Raw genomic sequence first — 20,582 nt, 5'->3', positions numbered from 1 at the left:
ACTACTTATCCACTCAGCTAACAGAATGCATCATTCTTTAGTATATTTTATTTCATGTGAACTGTGGCTCTGATCCTGCAAAGATCTTGTTTAAATTTATGCACATGAGTAGTCACAGGACTACTCATGTGCAAATCCCCACATGAAAATATTTTAGAAGGTAAGACTTAGGATAATAAAATGGAGAGAGAAATTAAGGATAGACCATTCAAGAATGTGTGCCACTGTTATCACTGTAATAGCTAAACAAGACAAAATTATATTTTTGATAGGATTTTGAAGATGGAGAGCTAATGAATTCGAGAAACAGGAAGAGTCTTTTTAATGCATTAACAGAAATAGCACGTATTTGCTGACAGTGATGTGTGTTGCGTTACAGTGCAATGTCCCTCGCTGAACTACAGCATAACCCAGTGGAAGATGATACCAGAAAAAAGAAGTCATCAGGAAGACTGCTTGTATCGTACTTTAAAGATGAAATGAACACAGAGGAACACAAGGAGGAGGAAGATGTGGAAAAACTGAAACCTAAAATAAAGAAAGCAAAAAAGAAATCTAAAAAAGGTTTTTGTAATCAAAATATTATAGTCAAAGTTTTTCATATTGGAAGACTTTGCTGCTGCTAAGTTCCTTTGCTGTTGCTTGTTCCTATCAATGAGACACAGGTGGCTTAGAATATTATAAAAATATTCAGTAGCAAAAAACTGTTAACTCAGAGTTAATGTTGCTTGGTGGTATGTCATCTCGTTGCAGAGTATTGCGTTAAGCAAAACTCAAATTTCTGAAAACCAGGAAATGCACAGTTAAGGTTGCCCATGTAATCTTAACTCTGCCCTCTTTCAGTAATGCCCATTACGTCCCATTAACACACACATCTTTACTCTGCCACCCCCACAGTTTCTGAAATGTACAAGCTCTTTACCTCCATTCGTTCTCACCCACAGGATTCTATCTAAACCATGTCCCTGACCTATTCACTACATTCCCCTCTCCACTATTGTACCTACGCCTCCCCACTGCAGTGCAACTCCCTGATGTCTTCAGTCCCTGGTTTACAAATGTTTCTGTTGCTGTTATTTTCTCCCTCCTATAACTTGACTTACCTTCTGTGCTTGGAGTGAAGGACAACTATGTTACAGTGGAATAGTGTTGGGATACAGGGGGGTTGGGGTGCACTGGCAGAACTGGTAGGTGCAGGGAGGTTGGGGTGCACTGATGACAGTGGTGGGGTACAGGCAGGTTGGGGTGCAGGAAGGTTGGTGTACACTGGCAGAACTGGGAGGTGCAAGGGGATTTGGGTGCACCGGCAGAGCAGTGGGATGCAGAGGGCTTGAGTTCCAGAGGTTTGGGCTGCACTGACAGAGCTGAGGCCGTTGTAGGGGTTGGCTTTACCTGAGCCTCCAGCCTCTCTTGCCTCCCCTACCATCCATCACTATGGCCCTTTTTCCCTCACTACAGCCCTAAACCCAATCTCCAAATCTCTCCCCCAGTCTCCCACTCCTCCATCCCCTAATGCCCCTCCCAGGAAGTATTCACACGTCATCTCTCTCCCCGCCCTGTAGACTTTAATTACATTCCCTCAAAATAATTTTGACACCCATGACTCTCACAAATTGTAGCAACCTCCAGCTCCTCAATCTAAAACTCCTTTTGTCTTAGGTAGGGGCTTGTGATTAATATATCCTCAGTTATGTTAAACTGAAGTGTGAGTTCACAGCCATGGGTCTCAATGAGGTCTGTGGTTCATCCAGTCATAATTGTCTCTCAGTTTAACAGTACAAGGCAGCAAAAGGAAACCAGTTTCTTGGGAGGGCCTGTAACTCAGGAGCCACTCCCTTCAAATGACCCCAAATGTGGTCTCTACCATTACCCTGCACCTTGTAAGGCATAATCAATTTAAAAATAGTCTGATTAGCTATTCAGATGTTAGACCATTTACAAGAATTGAGCTTCAAAGCATGTGAAATGGTGGGACTGGAAAACCTCTAGCTGTTTTTCTGTATTGGTGCATGCGCAGTGTAAAAAATGTACATTTTTCTTAAATGCTGTTCTCCGTTTGGGTCCCCCAAAGATTTAGTGGGTGCTGTGCACTGCTTTGGGTAAAACTGAACAGATTGAGACCATTTTGCTCTGCATGACATCAATAGTTTAATCTCTAGCTCTGCGAAAAAGAAATACCCACCTAGAAATTTTTTTTAAAAAGGCTATTTTTCCCAGAGCATACATCTCCAGAATCCCTGTCTCAAATGATCCCAAATTTGGATCACTAACTCTACCACGCACCCACATGAGGCACACCAAATTTCAAAGAAATCCGACTAAGCATGTTCAATCTAGAGCAGGGGTTCTCAAACTTCATTGCACATGACTCCCTTCTGATGACAAAAATTAACTACATGCCTCCAGGAGGGGGGACTGAAGCCTGTGCGCTCCCCCCGCCACCAAGCCCTGCTGCCCTGGGGCAGGGGCGGCCAAAGCCCAACCCCCACCACCCTGGTAAGGGGGAGCCAAAGCTGAAGCCCAAGGGCTTCAGCCTCACGCAGGGGGCCTGTAACCTGAGCCCCATCACCTGGGGTTGAAGCCCTCGGGCTCCAGCTTTGGCTCCGGGCCCCAGCAAGTCTAAGCCAGTCCTCACAACCCCGTTAAAACAGGATTGAGACCCACTTTGAGGTCCTGACCCACAGTTTAAGAACTGCTGCTCTAGAGGACTTAGAAAGGTCAACCTTTAAACAAATGATTCAATGCAGCCTTAACTGTAGTGGTGCTCCTGTGCCATTATAATACTATAAAATAGCTAAGGAGGCATATGGCATATTTTCTGTTCCTAGTTTTGGGCTGAATTCGTGGAAAATTAGATGGGTGCAAAGCCATAAGTGCCTATTATAGTCTAGGGGATTCAGCTAATTGTGCTAAATGATCTTGTGCTAGTCTTGCAATTTGGATAGTAAGGTATTTTTAATCACATTATATAACCATTCAACAGCATATTGTGTAGCTATTGAAATCATAAAAGACAACAGGCATACATACTGTCGTTTATTAGTGTAGCTGGCTACATGTATATTGATGTCTCAGGGAAGAGCTGATGCAAATCAAGAGCAAGAGTTGTGGTTCATTAATTTTTATTTGATAATAATCAGTGGTAGAGAATGCTTGTGTTAATATATATGCATATAGACAAACATATGTATAATGCTGTAAATCCACTGACTTTATTATGATACTCTATTGCATAAAAAACAGAACTAAATATGAGCTGAATGTAAAGTTTGCTGTGAAAATGTAATAGATTTTTAATCCTTATAATTTGTCACTAATCTCTGCTTAAAGATCTTTTTGTTTGTTTGTTTCTTTGCTTTTAGTATTAGAAGAAAACACAGAAATTGCTGCAGAAAATATACAGGAAATGAACAGTCCAGAAGTTTGTACTCAATCCAAACTTGCTTTTGATGACAGCCTTGTGTTAGGGGTTTACATCCATCGAACTGATAGACTTAAAACTGATCTCATGGTTTCACATCCCATGGTCAAGATTCATGTGATTGATCAGAAAACTGGTTTGTATGTCAAGAAAGAGCATAGGTGATTTTACTGATTTTTTTCCCCACACCCCCCCCCTCCAAAAAAAAAAAAAAAAAACAACCTTCATGTGCCTGCTTCTGCTGGAAATAATTACTTAAATAAGCATATACATACATGTTTAACTATAAGAATAAATATAGTCTTATTCACTGCAAATCCCCACACAACTTGCATACTTAAAATAAAGTACATGTGTAAGTGTTTGCAGGAATGGCGCCATTGTTTTCTTTCACATTTGGAGCACATGTATTATCAGACTAGCAGTGTATCTGGTCAGACACACACATTTGCAATGTGACTGATTGACTCTTCTCCCAAAACAAAGAGAGAGATGGCAGAATCTTTAGAAGCCTCATTGAGAATAAGCAAACAAACATATTGAGGCATGAATAAGAGATTTCTTTTTGCTTATTGGCAAAACATCCATAAGAATATTGAAATGAAGGTGAGTTCTCCATTCTTCTTACTGGTTTCAGTGTAGCAGTCGTGTTAGTCTATATTCGCAAAAAGAAAAGGAGTACTTGTGGCACCTTAGAGACTAACCAATTTATTTGAGCATAAGCTTTCGTGAGCTACAGCTCTGTTTCACTTACCTATTCCCATGAGGGGCCTGATTCAAAGCCCATTGAAGTCAGTGGGATTTGTATTGGCTTCAATGGGCTATGGATCAGGCCCAATCAAAATGCTTGATTTTTGGGATTTGGAACTCCAGCTATGCTTATTGCCCTGGACTTCATCAGTTGCAGTAGGATCTGCAGTGATTATTGAATATTCTTTCTAAAATAAAGAGAATGGATATCTTGTACATTTTTGTTTACAGTAGTTGAAGTAGTCATAGTATTTTGTTCTTTGCTTACTTTTTTGAAAAATATTGACAATTGCATTTGGTTGTTTTTAAACAGCAGCCGGGCGGTTTCATCTTTTTATGAACAAGAGCGAGTGGAGCACATTCTTCCTATTATGACCCAGCCTTATGATTTCCGACAATTTAAATCAACACTTCCAGAATGGGAGGAACAAATCATATTTAATGAACGTTTTAGTTATTTTCTTCAAGATGCTGAAGAAAGCCCCAAAGTAGTCCTGTTTTTTGAGGTACAGATGAAATATTTTACAGTAAATTTTTCAAGTTGCAATTTTCTGACTGTGTATTTCTGGCAGCACTTTATTTATGATTTACAGTTATATTGCTGGAATACCATAGTTTTTTTAAGACAATATATATTATGGTGAAGATTTTAAAAAACACTCAGCATTGGCCAGCTGTTCTCTCATTGAAGCCAATGGGAGTAAAATTAGGCCAATACTAAGGAGTTTTGAAAATCCCTCCCTCAGCAGGATTCTGTTCTGGGTAATAAATAAATACTTTGGCGAACGTGTCTTATTGACACAATCAAAATGCTTCCAGAAAGGACTAAAAGGGGCATGCCAGACTGGGAGCTATGGTACCCTTTGAAAAGGGTGTAGCATACCCTCCTCTCATTGCACTGGCACTTCTTGCTGACAGAAGAATAGGGTAGGGTCACTGTCCTTTTTTTGGGTTCCTAACACCAGCAGTTCAGAGGCTGATAGTGACTGCCCCCCTTAGTGCTGCCACCTCCTACTTGTATACATAAGCAAGGCTAGCCAACACGTAGCCCACAGACTTTTTGCATGTTTGCCATAAAAAAAAAAAGTAGACATCTGTTTCTCCTTCATCATTACTCAAACAGCAATAACTACCTCAGCCTGTTTATAGGAAAAATTGTAAAGCATGTTCCAAACATGTTTTTGAGCGTAACTGTAGCCGGTATTTATAGACAGCTATATACAAGAGAGTTTATATAGTGTTAATGTGGAAATGGAAACCTAGTACAATCAATAATTTTTTTCATACCCCTGTCATATATTTTTCTAAATACATTGTGCATATGCAATCTAATAACAGTGCCAGATGTTCCTTTATGGTCTGCAATTTTCATAAAATAAATACGTTCAAAATACTAAGAGAGGATCCTGGTGGCTTATCACAGAAGTGATTCCAGTAGTGTATAGAGGCTCTTCATGGAAACAGTTTTAAAGTTTGAGACAAAATCTTTGTCAAATGAAAGCCCGCAGTTTCTGTTGTTTTCACTGGCATTACTTAGGCACAAATCTGAAGATCGATTGTAACTCTAATATTATGCATAGAATCATAGAATATCAGGGTTGGGAGGGACCTCAGGGGGTCATCTAGTCCAACCCCCTGCTCAAAGCAGGACCAATCCCCAGCTAAATCATCCCAGCCAGAGCTTTGTCAAGCCTGACCTTGAAAACTTGTAAGGAAGGAGATTCCACCACCTCTCTAGGTAACCCATTCCAGTGCTTCACCATCCTCCTGGTGAAAAAGTTTTTCCTAATATCCAACCTAAACCTCCCCCACTGCAACTTGAGACCATTACTCCTCGTTCTATCATCTGCTACCACTGAGAACGGTCTAAATCCATCCTCTTTGGAACCTCCTTTCAGGTAGTTGAAAGCAGTTATCAAATCCCCCCTCATTATTCTCTTCTGCAGACTAAATATCCCAGTTCCCTCAATCTCTCCTCATAAATTATGTGTGCCATCCCTCTAATCGTTTTTGTTGCCCTCTGATGGACTCTTTCCAATTTTTCCACATCCTTCTTGTAGTGTGGGGCCCAAAACTGGACACAGTACTCCAGATGAGGCCTCACCAATGTCGAATAGAGGGGAATGATCACATCCCTCGATCTGCTGGCAATGCTCCTACTTATACAGCCCAAAATGCTGTTAGCCTTCTTTACATGCATGCCATGTAAAGTTGCAGAAGTGGTCGGATATGAGGAGATTCTGGTTGCAGACCATGAAAATCAAGAGAATTTGTATACCAAAATGATCTTTTTGACATATAAAGGGTTTGTGAAGAGTTGCTTTTGTCCAGTTTTTATAAAAAATATAAAGAGACTGATGTGAAATAAGAAACTTTGTAAAAAAAAAAAAAAAAAGAGATTTACGTTCTTGAAGATCATAACACTGATGTGGTGGTGTGTGTGTTTAAATATCACTTGTGGTAGATATGGACACTGGATAGTTCATAAATTATATTTTTATAATATTAAGTAAAATGAGAATTTTAAATCCATGAATCCTATCTAAAATACCGTCAGTAGTAATTATTACTTCAGAGAAGTGCATTCTCAATGGTAATGTATGTATATATTCTAATTTAATATCTGCAGATCCTTGATTTCTTAAGCATGGATGAAGCAAGAGCCAACTCTGAAGTGCAAATTCAGGAAAGTGGTTTTCACAAAATCTCTTGGGCATTTCTAAAGGTATTGTGAACTTAAAAATACAAAAAAAACAACCACCAAAAGTAGAATAAAAAGCCTGCATAAAGTATCTAAAAGAAATTGGCAAAGCCAGCTTTTCAAAGAAACATATTACTTGGTGGGAAACTTTTTTAAAACAAACGAAGTATTTTAAACCACAGGTATAGAGACAGATTCTGACAGAGAGCGCTCATGCTATTAAAAGATCATGTAGATATACAGAGAAAATAGGTATGGCAATAAAGAAAATGGATATTTCTCAACTAAATGTACAAAATGCATGAAAAAATACATTTTCTTTTTCAAGTGCAGCATTTAGCAGAAAAAACAGAAGCTTCTGAATAAAGGCTAATCAATTGATAAATGTCATGGGTGTCTTCTCTGTACACCTGGGACCAGAAGTACTACCTCAAGAGCAGTTAGTGTCTTCTGTTTAAGTGCTATTCAAAATTCTAGTAGATCTTTTAGTTAAATCCAGATATTGAGGGGGCACTGTGAGTCCCCCCCCCTTGAAATAATGAAATTGTCATGACTCGCCTTAATCCTACAAAAGGGGAATCATCCTGACAAACAGTGGTCTATCTCCTGCCCCTAGTAGGCAAAAAACTAACTTATGGAAGGGATAAGTTCCAGAGCTCACTTATTTTTCTCTTACCCTGAGTCATGCTATGCTACTTGGGGATGTTTACAGGCGCTACAGTGGTATGCCTGTGGCTTTGCAGCTGCCCCGTTGTAATGCAGTAGCATAGACACTTGCTACAGTGACAGGGGTTTTCTGTCACTATAATAAATCCATCTCCTTGAGAGGTTAGGCAACCAGGTCGATTGAAGAATTCTGACATAGTAGTGTCTATGTAGAGGCTTAGATTGGCTTAACTTCATCTCTCAGATATGAATTTTTCACTTTGGGGAAGATGGGAGAGTTGCTACTTCTGCTGCACCTTCTGTCCTCCACCAGAAGCCTGTAGAAGCGCCTTCACTGGGACATGGAAAAAGTGGGGGGAAGAGCAGGGACCTAGTTGCTCTTTGTGGCAGAAATCCAATTAGTCTCAATGGACAGTGCAACTGTTCATAACATTAAAAATATAATATTTTGTCTTAACCACATTAAAACTAAATCTTTTTTTGACTTTTCCCTTTGGAAAGGAGTTGCAAAGGAAAGTGATGTTGCAAATAGGGATTCTTTCCCAAGTACAATATATTACATAACTACTTCTTGTGAAAAATTATAATAAATTAATGAATGCCTTTTTCTCTTGGGAAAGACAAGGTAGGTGAGGTGATCTATTTTATTGGACCAGCTTCTGTTGGTGGAGGGTTTGAGTTTCACAGAGCTGTTCTTCAGGTCTGGGGAAGGTAACCAGAGAGTCTAAGCTAAATATAAGCTGCGACAGATAGTTAAGGGATTCACACATTGTAGGAGACCACTTAAAATGAAGTGGTCAGTTACGGGTTAGCAGGCAGTGAGGTGTGTTACAACTTGGCATAATGAACTATGAAACTTGTTGAGTCCATGGTTTGTGGTGTCTATTAGAGATACGAATTTAATTTCCTAGGCTCACCTTTTGAAGGTGCTGTGCAGGTTTCCTTTGAGGACAAGTATTGAAAGATCAGATATGGAGTGATGGCTTTGTGAAAAGTATTCATCCAGAGGTGATAAGGTGTTTTTGTCTTATCATTTTTCTGTATGAGTTTATTCAGGAGCTTAGAGATTGTCTGTCTGGTTTTACCCCCATGATTGTTGTTGTTAGTGCATTTGATGAGGTACACCACACTTTGAGATAGGCATGTGTAGGACCCGTGAATCTTGAAAGTTGTATTGTGGGGAGTATTGATGATTGTAGTGATGGAGACATGTCTGTGGGTTTTGCATCTGTTCTGGCAGGTTCTGGTGCTGCTTTGAGTTTTGTGTTTTGGTCTATGGGGAGCTTGCTTCTGATGATGAGCTTAGCAAGGTTGGGGGATTGTTTGAAGGCCAGAAGAATGGGTCTGGGAAAGATTTCTTTCAGGGTGTGGTCCCCATCAAATGTGTTATGCTTATAAGAAGCACATGGAATCTTTTTCAAGGGGATATCAAAACCCCGTGGAGGTTTCACACTAGGCTGCTCTTGCAGACGGGGTAACTTGGGACCAGGAGGGTGGTCATACCCGGATCCCTGATACCTCCCAGAGGGCACTAAGCAGTGCCAACAAGAGGGGGAGAAGGAATACAACTCCATTAAGACAAAGCTCCCCAGCTAGCCTGACGGACCCTAATGCAGCTTGGGGAGAGCCAGGAAAAGTGGGATGAAGCATGGACTGGGAGGCCCTTAAATTACAATTGCAGCAGAAGGAGGTAGCAAGCATAACTCCCAATGCTTCTCCTTTCCCTCCTCCTCCAGAAGACAACGAGGGAGGCCTGCTGGATAGGGAACCCCCACATTACGTAGGAGCACAGCAGTTGGAGGTTCATAGGTAAAATCACCTGGGATCCCGGGGGGCGACCATGTATTTATGTCCAGCTGGGTAGATATGCTCCTATGCTAACTCTAATTGACACAGGAGCTGCTGTATCTTTAATAAAATCCACTCCAAAAGCCTAATGGGGAGAAATTGTCTCGAGGAAACTTTGCTTATTTTGTTAGCTTTGAATTAGTAAGAAGAAATTGTTTTGGTTTTATTCTTTGCTTTATGTGTTAATGATTGTTTGTTTTTAGAAGGATAGAAGTGTTATGGCTATAATTCTTTCTTTTGAAATTATTTACTGTTTTGTGTGTGAGTGAAGAATGTATGGCATGCTAACAGAGAAGACACATGAGGTGCCAGTACTGATGGGCTGGATGGTCAAGAGGGGAGTGGAGAAGTCAAGAGGCACCAACCGCATTATCAGAATCACCCGGATGGCAGGCTGACGACCCTAAAGCAAAGGCATACGCCCCAAGGACAAGATAAAGAGTGGAGCCAAAGGGACGAGATAAGAAACATCTGCGGATACTCCCAGGAACAACCCAAAATAATGCTGATTGGCAGCAACCTTGACTACCTCGTGATTAACAGCTCCGGTGTGACACAGCAAGGTCCATAGACTTTTATGGGAACTTATTACTGTAAAAGAAGGGTGTATTCCTATGGGACTCTGGGTTTGTTCTGCATCAACATCAGAGCTTCAGATGCTTCCGACAGAGACCCAGTTCCAGCTTCTCCCCTCCCTCGTGTGCAGTTTCAGCTGGCCACTGGAACTGACCGAGCAACACTAAGGACTGGTAACTATAAGATCCAGCTGCAGAACCTTTTGGGGTGTGTGTGTGTGTGTGAATGGAAGCACGTGCTGATTTTAATGTTTAAATTGTACTCTCAATAAATGGGACGTATTGCCTTATCCCCTTGAAAAAGATTCTGTGTGCTTCTTATATGCATAACATATGGGTTGTAATTATTTGATAATACCCTGTATGGGTTCCAGTGTGGGGTGACAGGTGACCACTAGGGGTGTGCAGTCAGTAGGTTGTCTTTTCTTTTTTTTTCCTGAATGGAAGCAGGTTCTCCACAAGTATTCTGGTGGCCCTTTCCATGATGTGATCTACTTCTCTGAAGGAGTGTCCTTGTTTAGTGAAGGCAGTTTTAAGGATCTTTAGGTGTGTATCCTGGACTTTCTCTTTGGAGCAAATTCTGTGGTATCTGAGTGTCTGGATATAAATAACAGATTTCTTAGTGTGCCTGGGGTGGTAAAGGTGATCTGTGAATTTCTTGTATATAAGTTGTTTGTAGGGTTCCATTGCTGAAGCTCATCATGGTATCCAGGAAGCAGATGCAGGTATGGAGTATTCTAGAGAGAGTTTGATGGATGGGTGGTGGTGGTTGAAGTTGTGGTAGAAATCTATGAAGGAGTTCATAGAATCATAGTCTATCAGGGTTGGAAGGGACCTCAGGAGATCATCTAGTCCAACCCCCTGCTCAAAGCAGGACTAATCCCCAACTAAATCATCCCAGCCAGGGCTTTGTCAAGCCTGACCTTAAAAACTTCTAAGGAAGGAGATTCCACCACCTCCCTAGGTAATGCATTCCAGTGTTTCACCACCCTCCTAGTGAAACAGTTTTTCCTAATATCCAACCTAAACCTCCCCCACTGCAATTTGAGACCATTACTCCTTGTTCTGTCATCTACTACCACTGAGAACAGTCTAAATCCATCCTCTTTGGAACCCCCTTTCAGGTAGTTGAAAGCAGTTATCAAATCCCCCCTCATTCTTCTCTTCTGCAGACTAAACAATCCCACTTCCCTCAGCCACTCCTCATTAGTCATGTGTTCCAGTCCCCTAATCATTTTTGTTGCCCTCCACTAGACTCTTTCCAATTTTTCCACATCCTTCTTGTAGTGTGGGGCCCAAAGCTGGACACAGTACTCCAGATGAGGCCTCACCAATGTCGAATAGAGGGGAATGATCACATCCTTTGATCTGCTGGCAATGCTCCTACTTATACATCCCAAAATGCCATTGGCCTTCTTGGCAACAAGGGCACACTGTTGACTCATATCCAGCTTCTCGTCCACTGTAACCCCTAGGTCCTTTTCTGCAGAACTGCTGCCAAGCCATTCGGTCCCTAGTCTGTAGCGGTGCATGGGATTCTTCCGTCCTAAGTGCAGGACTCTGCACTTGTCCTTGTTGAACCTTATCAGATTTCTTTTGGCCCAATCCTCTAATTTATCTAGGTCCCTCTGTATCCTGTCCCTACCCTCCAGTGTATCTACCTCTCCTCCCAGTTTAGTGTCATCTACAAACTTGCTGAGGGTGCAATCCACACCATCCTCCAGATCATTAATGAAGATATTGAACAAAACTGGCCCAAGGACTGACCCTTGGGGCACGCCACTTGATACCGGCTGCCAACTAGACATGGAGCCATTGACCACTACCTGTTGAGCCCGACAATCTAGCCGGCTTTCTATCCACCTTATCGTCCATTCATCCGGCCCATTCTTCTTTAACTTGCTGGCAAGAATACTGTGGGATACCGTGTCAAAAGCTTTGCTGAAGTCAAGGAACAACACATCCACTGCTTTCCCTTCATCCACAGAGCCAGTTATATTGTCATAGAAGGCAATTAGATTAGTCAGGCATGACTTGCCCTTGGTGAATCCATGATGACTGTTTCTGATCACTTTCCTCTCCTCCTAAGTGCTTCAGAATCGATTCCTTGAGGACCTGCTCCATGATTTTTCCAGGGACTGAGGTGTGGTTCTGTAATCGCATCCACCAATTCCTTTAGCACTCTCGGATGCAGCGCATCAGGCCCCGTGGACTTGTGCTCGTCCAGCTTTTCTAAATAGTCCCAAACCACTTCTTTTTCCACAGAGCGCTGGTTACCTCCTCCCCATGCTGTGCTGCCCAGTGCAGTAGTCTGGGAGCTGGCCTTGTTTGTGAAGACGGAGGCAAAAAAGGCATTGAGTACGTTAGCTTTTTCCACATCCTCTGTCACTAGGTTGCCTCCCTCATTCAGTAAGGGGCGCCTTCTTGTTGCTAACATACCTGAAGAAACCCTTCTTGTTACTCTTAACATCTCTTGCTAGCTGCAACTCCAAGTGTGATTGGCCTTCCTGATTTCACTCCTGCATGCCCGAGCAATATTTTTATACTCTTCCCTGGTCATTTGTCCAATCTTCCACTTCCTATAAGCTTCTTTTTTGTGCTTAAGATCAGCAAGGATTTCACTGTTAAGCCAAGCTGGTCACCTGCCATATTGACTATTCTTTCTACACATCGGGGTGGTTTGTCCCTGTAACCTCAATAAGGATTCTTTAAAATACAGCCAGCTCTCCTGGACTCCTTTCCCCCTCATGTTATTCTCCCAGGGGATCCTGCCCATCAGTTCCCTGAGGTTGTCAAAGTCTGCTTTTCTGAAGTCCAGGGTCCGTATTCTGCTGCTCTCCTTTCTTCTTTGTGTCAGGATTCTGAACTCGACCATCTCATGGTCACTGCCTCCCAGGTTCCCATCCACTTTTGCTTCCCCTACTAATTCTTCCCAATTTGTGAGCAGCAGGTGAAGAAGAGCTCTGCCCCTAGTTGGTTTCTCCAGCACTTGCGCCAGGAAATTGTCCCCTACACTTTCCAAAAACTTCCTGGATTGTCTGTGCACTGCTATATTCCTCTCCCAGCAGATATCAGGGTGATTGAAGTCTCCGATGAGAACCAGGGCCTGCGATCTAGTAACTTCTGTTAGTTGCCGGAAGAAAGCCTTGTCCACCTCATCCCAGGACTTCCCGTTCTCCCTGCTTGTTTCCCAGGCTTCTTGCGTTTGTGTATAGGCACTTGAGATAACTTGCTGTTTGTCCTGCTTTCTTAGTATGAGGCAGGAGCCCTCCCCGTCGCACTCTCCTGCTTGTGCTTCCTCCTGGTATCCCACGTCCCCACTTACCTCAGGGTTTTGGTCTCCTTCCCCCGGTGAACCTAGTTTAAAGCCCTTCTCACTAGGTTAGCCAGCCTGCTTGGGAAGATGCTCTTCCCTCTCTTCGTTAGGTGGAGCCCATCTCTGCCTAGCACTCCTCCTTCTTGAAACACCATCCCATGGTCAAAGAATCCAAAGCCTTCTCTCCGATGCCACCTGCGTAACCATTCGTTGACTTCCACGATTCGACGGTTTCTACCCAGGCCTTTTCCTTTCATGGGGAGGATGGATGAGAACACCACTTGCACCTCAAACTCCTTTATCCTTCTTCCCAGAGCCACGTAGTCTACAGTGATCCACTCAAGGTCATTTTTGGTAGTATCATTGATGCCCATGTGGAGAAGCAGGAAGGGGTAGCGATCCAAGGGCTTGATGAGTCTCGGCAGTCTCTCCGTCACATCGTGAATCCTAGCTCCTGGCAAGCAGCAGACTTCTTGGTTTTCCCGGTCGGGGCGGCAGATAGATGACTCAGTCCCCCTGAGGAGAGAGTCCCTGACCACCACCACCCGCCTCCTTCTCTTGGGAGCAGTGGTCGTGGAACCCCCATCCCTAGGATAGTGCATCTCATGCCTTCCAATTGGCAGAATCTCCTTCTGTTCCCTTCCCTCAGATGTATCATCTGGTCCACTTTCCACATTAGTACCTGGGGAGAGAACATGAAAACGGTTGCTCACCTGTATCTGTGTTGCTGGTACATGGGCGCTCCCCGTTCTTCTTCTGGAGGTCACATGCTGCCAGATTTCTTCACCGTCCTCCTGTCCCCGCTGCGCAGCCTGCTCTGACTCTTCAGAACATTGTGTCCGTAGAAGCATATCCTGACGTATGCCCAGGAAATCTTCAGTTTTTCTTATGCAATGCAGGGTCGATACTTGTTTCTCCAGACCTTGAACCTTCTCTTCTAATATGGAGACCAGCTTGCACTTTGATGATGGGGTGTTGAGTAGTGCCCATTTAGTGGGTCTTGGTGTCATGGTTTCTCTCAAAGGTGGTATCAGTTGTGGAGTTGTTGTCGTTAGTTTTATTTTTTGTTTTTATGTTGGAAGGCTGTCATCAGAGAAGAGGGCTTTTTTATAGTTGTTTTGGGTTTCCTGCATAATCTCCAGGTATGTCTTTCCTTATTTTTTTATTCCAGTGTGTGGGAGCATGTGGTGATTTCTTGTTTGAGGTTGGCCCTTCTGGAATAAGGTGGACGAGGTGGTTCCTCAGTTTTTCTGAGGTCCTTCCGTAGAGCTGTTCATCATATTTGGAGTTTTATGCAGTGGTCAGAGGGTTATAGATGGTGAGTCGTCTTAGTATGATGATTTGTTTTTTGCGTCTGTTCAGGAAGTAGATGTTTCTTGGGTCTATGTCACTTAAAGGTATTGTAGTTCTGCGCCATTTAAGACTGAGGCCAGATAGGAGTAAATTAACAGAAATATTTAGTTTCTCTTAAATGCTATATGATCTTTTACCAATTTTTTTTTAATTTGCAAAATTTATTTTAACAAATTTTCTCTCTTTTTGTGGCAATATGATACAGATAAAATATTTATTGCAAATTCTTATTTGTCTGAATTATTTCAACAAAATGTAACTTGTAATGCCTCAATCGCTGCAAGAAAAAGATTACACAAGAATGCCAGTTTGAAGAGAGACATAAAAAATGGTAGTGCTTTCTGAATTATAGTAGGGTTTGATCCTGCAAACATACTAGGGTTAGTGCTTGCTTACTCTCAAGAGTAATCCATTGAGTAGAGTGGGGACATCGCTCGTGGGAATAATAGCTATCCCCAGTAGTAAGTTGAGCCCCTAGTTGGTCAAAAGTGTCAGTGTCATCAATGGCTTGTATGAATTTTGAACAAAAGTAGCAATTTTCTTTAATTTTTTAAAATTACTCTTTTAGCTTGTAGGTGCAAACGGAGTCCTAAACATTGATGGGAAACTACGTCTGCAATTGTATTATCCACCTCCAAGGACCAGGACACAGTCAAATGTTGTTGAGGTTTTTGATTGGTGGGAAAAGGGTCCTAGGAATCGTTACCCATCAACATTATATGTAACTATAAAAGGCATAAAACTACCAGATCACGTAAGTTAAGTACATTTACATATTTATATATAAACAGAAATACTTAAGATCCATTCAAGCTATTTATTTTTAACCGAAATCAGATGACAATTTACATTTTTATGTTTTTTTCTGTAACTGTCCTTTATAACTTGCTATACTAAGCATACTACATCTTAACATGCCCCCTTTTTTTTTTTTTAATCTGCTTAGCACTTTACAACTTCCCGTAAAAACGTTCAAATCAGTTTCCCCAACTACTCTGAATTTTCTGCTATTTAGCCAATGTTTTCCGTAGAACAGTCATGTATCAACTTGGCCCTCTTTGTCCTCTCATATTGGTGAAAACGGGGCCAAACATCATTAAAGTTAATTGAATTGAACTGGTATACAATTAGTGCAAGTGAGAGGAGAATTCGGCCCCTAACTTTTATTTTTGTTCTAAAAGCTATATAAGAAAATGTACTTTTTATCAGATTTAACACCTTTTAAAGGAGGTGAAATCTTAAAATCAGAATAGCTATGATTATTTGCTCCAACAGCACCCAGATGGGGACTAAAAAATAAAATTTTGTTAAATACTATATATATTGTTTTATTACTGGCTTCTTTATCTATAATCTTGACAGATTTCTTATCTTTGTTTAATACTGACATGGGTGAAGTGTAGTGGGGTTGGGGCAATGAAATCCACACTCCCAATCCAAGGCCAACGTGTAAGGCTGTTGTGTAGCCCTCTCAGATCACTATTTAAGCCTACGGATTGGAATAGGAGCTACAGACCTTCTGCACTAGTTACATGTATTGTTAGATCCACTGGACTTTACCCCTTGCCTGCGTTGCCCCACTCCTGTGATGCCATTCTAGTACACTGACCCTTTCCATAGAACATGAGTGGATAGGCACCTCCACATGGCTGGCCAATCCACCCACAGTCTCTTTGCATGGCCCCATATAGGCTCTACATTGTGGAGAATGTCTTGTACTGGCCCTCTGAACCACAGGTGAATTTAATTCTTTGCACACTTATAGTATTTTTACATTTTTATTCTTCTTAAATGCTCTTAACTTCTGTCTTTCCTGACTTTCTGACTTTAGGGACTGATCCTGCAGATAGTCACTGCTCCATAATCTCTATTCCTGCACATATTCCTCCTGAAATCTATGGGTCTAAGTGCAATAGTAGCTATTGCATGTGCAATAGTGACTGTTTGCTATATGTGAAATAACATATGCATTGGTAACATATGCACTGGTGTGCTAGGCACCATACAAACATAGAGTAGGAGTTGGTCCTTGACCTGAACTATAATGCCAGACAAAGAGTGGAAGGAAAACAGAGGCAAAGAGAATAGAAGTGACTTGCTTCTCCCTGATATTAAGGCATGTTCTTGGCGGTATTTAGTGTGCATTTCATTAAGATATTTACGGTTTTCCTTATCAAAAGATGGAGCCCGAGTTCAGTAGCCAATGTGGCAGTCAGGCTGCACAGAGATCACGTAGGTTGCTCTCATGCGCTATATTAGGGGTTGGCAACCTTTCAGAAGTGGTGTGCAGAATCTTCATTTATTTGCTTTAATTTAAGGTTTCGCGTGCCAGTAATACATTTTAACGTTTTTAGAAGGTCTCTCTCTGTCTATATATTATATAACTAAACTATTGTCATATGTAAAGTAAACAAGGTTTTCAAAATGTTTAAGAAGCTTCATTTAAAATTAAACTAAAATGCTGATCTTATGCCACCGGCCTGCTCAGCCCGCTGCCAGCCTGGTGTTCCATTCACCTAGGCCGGCAGCAGGCTGAGCGGGGCAAGCGGTTGGTAGCCAGAACTCTAGACTGTCGGCGGGCTGAGCGGGGCTGGCGGCTGGGACCCCAGACTGTCGGTGGGCTGAGCGGCTCAGCTCGCTGCCACTCAGCCTGCTGCCAGTCTGGGATCCCGCCCCTTCCCACATAGAGTGGGTACCTACCTTCTCCCTGGTTCTAGCCCATTCTCTTCCTCTCTCTCTGCACTGAGCTGAGGGTGGGAGTGCACTGAGCTCAAGGCTGGGGGTGAAGGAGCAGGCTGGGGGTTGGAGTGTAGGGTCTGGCCAGGAGCTAGAATGAGGGAAGGGACTCAGGTTTGGGGGTGGAGTGCTTACGCCACTCCCATTTGGTGCGAAGGGTGCAGGTGGGAATGTGGGGTGGGGGTGGGGTGCAGGAGCTCCTGTTTGGTGCTCAGGGTGGGGGTGGGAATGTGGGGGGTGCAAGAGTCAGGACATGGGGTGGGGGGAGCTGGGGGTGTGTGAGTGGGGGTGCAGGAGTCAGGGTTGGGGGTGTGAGGGGGGTGCAGGAGTCAGGGCAGGAGGCTAGAGATGTGGGCTGGGGTCGTGAGGGTGCTCCCAGCCCCTTGCCCTGAGCGGCTCACAGCAGTGGGCTGGTGATTCCAGCCTGATTCCACCCCCCTTCCCCAAGGCCTTGTCCTCACCTCTTCTCCGTCTCCTCCCCGGAGCAGCGAGCTCGCTGCAGCTCTGCTTCTCCCCCTCCCTCTCAAGGGCCATCAGCTGATCGGCGGCAGGGAGGGAGTGGAGGAGGGGCAGGAACCCAGCACGCTGGGGGAAGAGGCGGGGGAGTGGGGAGCTTGCCTGCTCTGCAGCAGCCTCTGGCAGGACAAAGCTTCTTCACCCTGCCCCCGTGGGGAGGGGTGGGGGGAGAAGGTGGAGAAGAGTGGGCTGGGGGTCCCGGCCTGGGTTCGGCAGCCCGCTGAGTGGGGCTGGCGGCTGGGACCGAGCAGGGAGCAGCGTGCCATTAAAAATCGGCTCACGTGCCGTCGGTTGCGGACCCTTGCACTATATGATGTTCTGTCTCCTTTGTGAAATTATTAGGTTCTGCTCAAATATTAGGAGAAGTTCATTAAGCACACTTAGCAGAGATTTTTCAATCACTTACAACTTCAATCTCCCTCCACAATTAATTCCACACATGGTGCAATCCACTTGTGCAGCATTTTTTTTTTTTTTTTTTTTTAAACAGTAGGATTTAATTAATGCAGAGAGCCTATGCTGGCCCTTGGCACCAGGTGTAAATTTCAGTAAAGAGCGGTGTCTGCTAGATTTGGGGTGGGGAGATTAACTTGACTTAAGTGGGAGAACTTGTGCTTAAACTGAATTGGGCTCTATTGTGGAAAAGGGTAATAAAACAGAAAAGCATGAATCAGTTGTGTAAGTAAAAGATTTATCAACCATCGGACAGAATTTTACCACCCCAATTTACTTTTCACCAGTGTAGGCTTGTTGGCTACTTTCATTGCACCTCATTTGTAATTGACGACGAATTTCACTTATTTCTTATGGAAGTATTACGTATTACTGTTTAACAGCATGTATCACTGTACTACCAGGTATTTTTTCATATACAAGGATTGCCCCCATTTAATTTTCTTTCAGTGTTTACACAAAATACATTTACATCCTAAAATTTTTAGACTTATTTCAATTTTGTGAAATATGTTACTGTACTTAAAACATTTTGTGTTTTCCTGAAATAATTGATTTTGCTATTGATATTTTGTCTGCCTTTAGGTATATCCTTCTTTCCGTTCTATGATGGCTGTTCAGCAGGAACAAGGTAGCACGTCATTCTGTGAGCTCCAGAATGAGGTATCAAAAAACGCTAGTGTAAATAGTCCACATGAGAAAAAGGAGCAATTGAAATGGATGAGACTGCCTGGACAGGTGAAGGTTTTTTTTTAAAAGTACCAAAAAAATCCACTATCTGCTAATAAGGTTATTTTATGGTATAAGATTGTGAAACAAGTCTGGTTTTGAGGGTGTGGGTGGGTCTCAGGAACCTGCTGGAGGGCAGGACTCTTTCCATGGAGGCCCTAAGCTCCAATTCTAGCTTTGGGACCCGTGCAATCAGTTACTTGACAACATGATTCTTGGGACTCCTCATTCAAAGGATGTTTCACCAGCTTAGTGGGGATGGAGAGGAGTTAGTGCAGCTCCACTCTTGGTGCTTCTGGTCCTGCCCACTCCTCAGTCATGGATCCCCAGCACACGTCAGAAAGGGGACCTTCTGTGAGCCTATTATTGTCCATATAATCATTCAGTTTATTCTCCAAATGGGAATGGGGTTTATTTCACTGCTGGATGCCATGTAAGAAACACAACTAATACACAGAGTGCATTTGTTCAAAAGAAAATCCCAATTTAATCTTAGATGTAAATGGCTTTTGTTTGATTATGTACCTTGATTTTGAGATATTATATAATTTGTCTTAAAAACTGCCAGTGGTTTTATTTCTTTCATATTTAGTAACAGCCAGTGATTTAAGTAGTAACAAGGAAATGTTAGAAAAATCAACAAATTGTTTTAAAACAGCAAATTGTCCAAAGATGAAAAGGGTATGGAAATAAATTTATGTTTGACATGTTTAGGATGAATAAAAATTGTGCAAATTTAGATTAAATTCCTTTTCAAAATGTTTTATGATGAATTTTTGCCTTTTTACAGAAAGGCAAATAAATGCATGAGCCAAATTAAGTGAATTATAATCTTGAGAATATTGTCTAGACATCCTCAAATATTAAATTATTTACTATTAAACTTGTCCATGTAAACACTGTAGAAGTTGTGTTTTTGAGAGATCCAGGTACTAACAACTTATTTTGCTGATTTTTTTGGCTTGTGGAAAAGTTTGTTAAATACATAATGTCTTTTAAGTTTTGTGTATTTGTTAACATTCACAGCTGTGCAATAACTGTTTTTATTTGGAAATGTAGGCTTGTCGTATACCAAACAAGCATCTCTTTTCACTGAGAGCAGGAGATATGGGCTGTTTCTGTATTCGTTTTTCTCAAGACGGAAAAACATTAGCAGCAGCGTGTGCAGGGAGAGATGGTTATCCCATTATTTGTAAGTTATGAATTTATTACTTCTGTTTTAACATAGAGCTATAACATATGCAAAGAGCTCTTTTTTTCCCCTTTAGTTTTTTATTTTGAAGAGTGTGTCGATTGGACTTTAAAAAAAAAAAAAGTGTTACTTTTTGGAGTATAGAGGTTTTATATTAACAGTTATGTTCTTTTAGTAGATTTATTTAGTAATTCAGCATTGTAAATATTCTTAGCTATAAGGCAACTTTAGCAAAGTGTCTGCTGATTGAAGACAGTATGGCTTTTCATATGTGGTAATGTATATGTCCAGTTTAAGGACTTGATATTACAATATTTCAGCATCCA

General features: G+C 42.2%; 1 protein-coding gene across 18 annotated transcripts in view; it reads left to right on the top strand.

Annotated features, from left to right (window-relative positions):
* AHI1 (Abelson helper integration site 1) overlaps positions 1-20,582 on the top strand; it is a 177,518-nt gene that overhangs the window by 21,572 nt on the left and 135,364 nt on the right. For 15 of the 18 annotated variants that reach the window (XM_037894837.2, XM_043542958.1, XM_037894829.2 and 12 more), the window contains 7 exons: positions 380-564; positions 3,363-3,582; positions 4,485-4,677; positions 6,801-6,896; positions 15,199-15,384; positions 18,921-19,073; positions 20,124-20,256. In XM_037894837.2, coding sequence (XP_037750765.1) covers positions 380-564; positions 3,363-3,582; positions 4,485-4,677; positions 6,801-6,896; positions 15,199-15,384; positions 18,921-19,073; positions 20,124-20,256 — 1,166 coding nt within the window. Of the gene's footprint in view, positions 1-379; positions 565-3,360; positions 3,583-4,484; positions 4,678-6,800; positions 6,897-15,198; positions 15,385-18,920; positions 19,074-20,123; positions 20,257-20,582 lie in introns of all 18 variants that reach the window. The other 3 variants (XM_037894834.2, XM_043542962.1, XM_043542957.1) reach the window with 2 other exon arrangements.

Source organism: Chelonia mydas, chromosome 3, assembly GCF_015237465.2.
Source record: "Chelonia mydas isolate rCheMyd1 chromosome 3, rCheMyd1.pri.v2, whole genome shotgun sequence".
In the NCBI taxonomy this organism is placed as follows: Eukaryota; Metazoa; Chordata; order Testudines; family Cheloniidae; genus Chelonia; species Chelonia mydas.
Note: the sequence above shows the minus strand (reverse complement) of the source record. Positions and strands in the feature narration are given on the sequence as shown.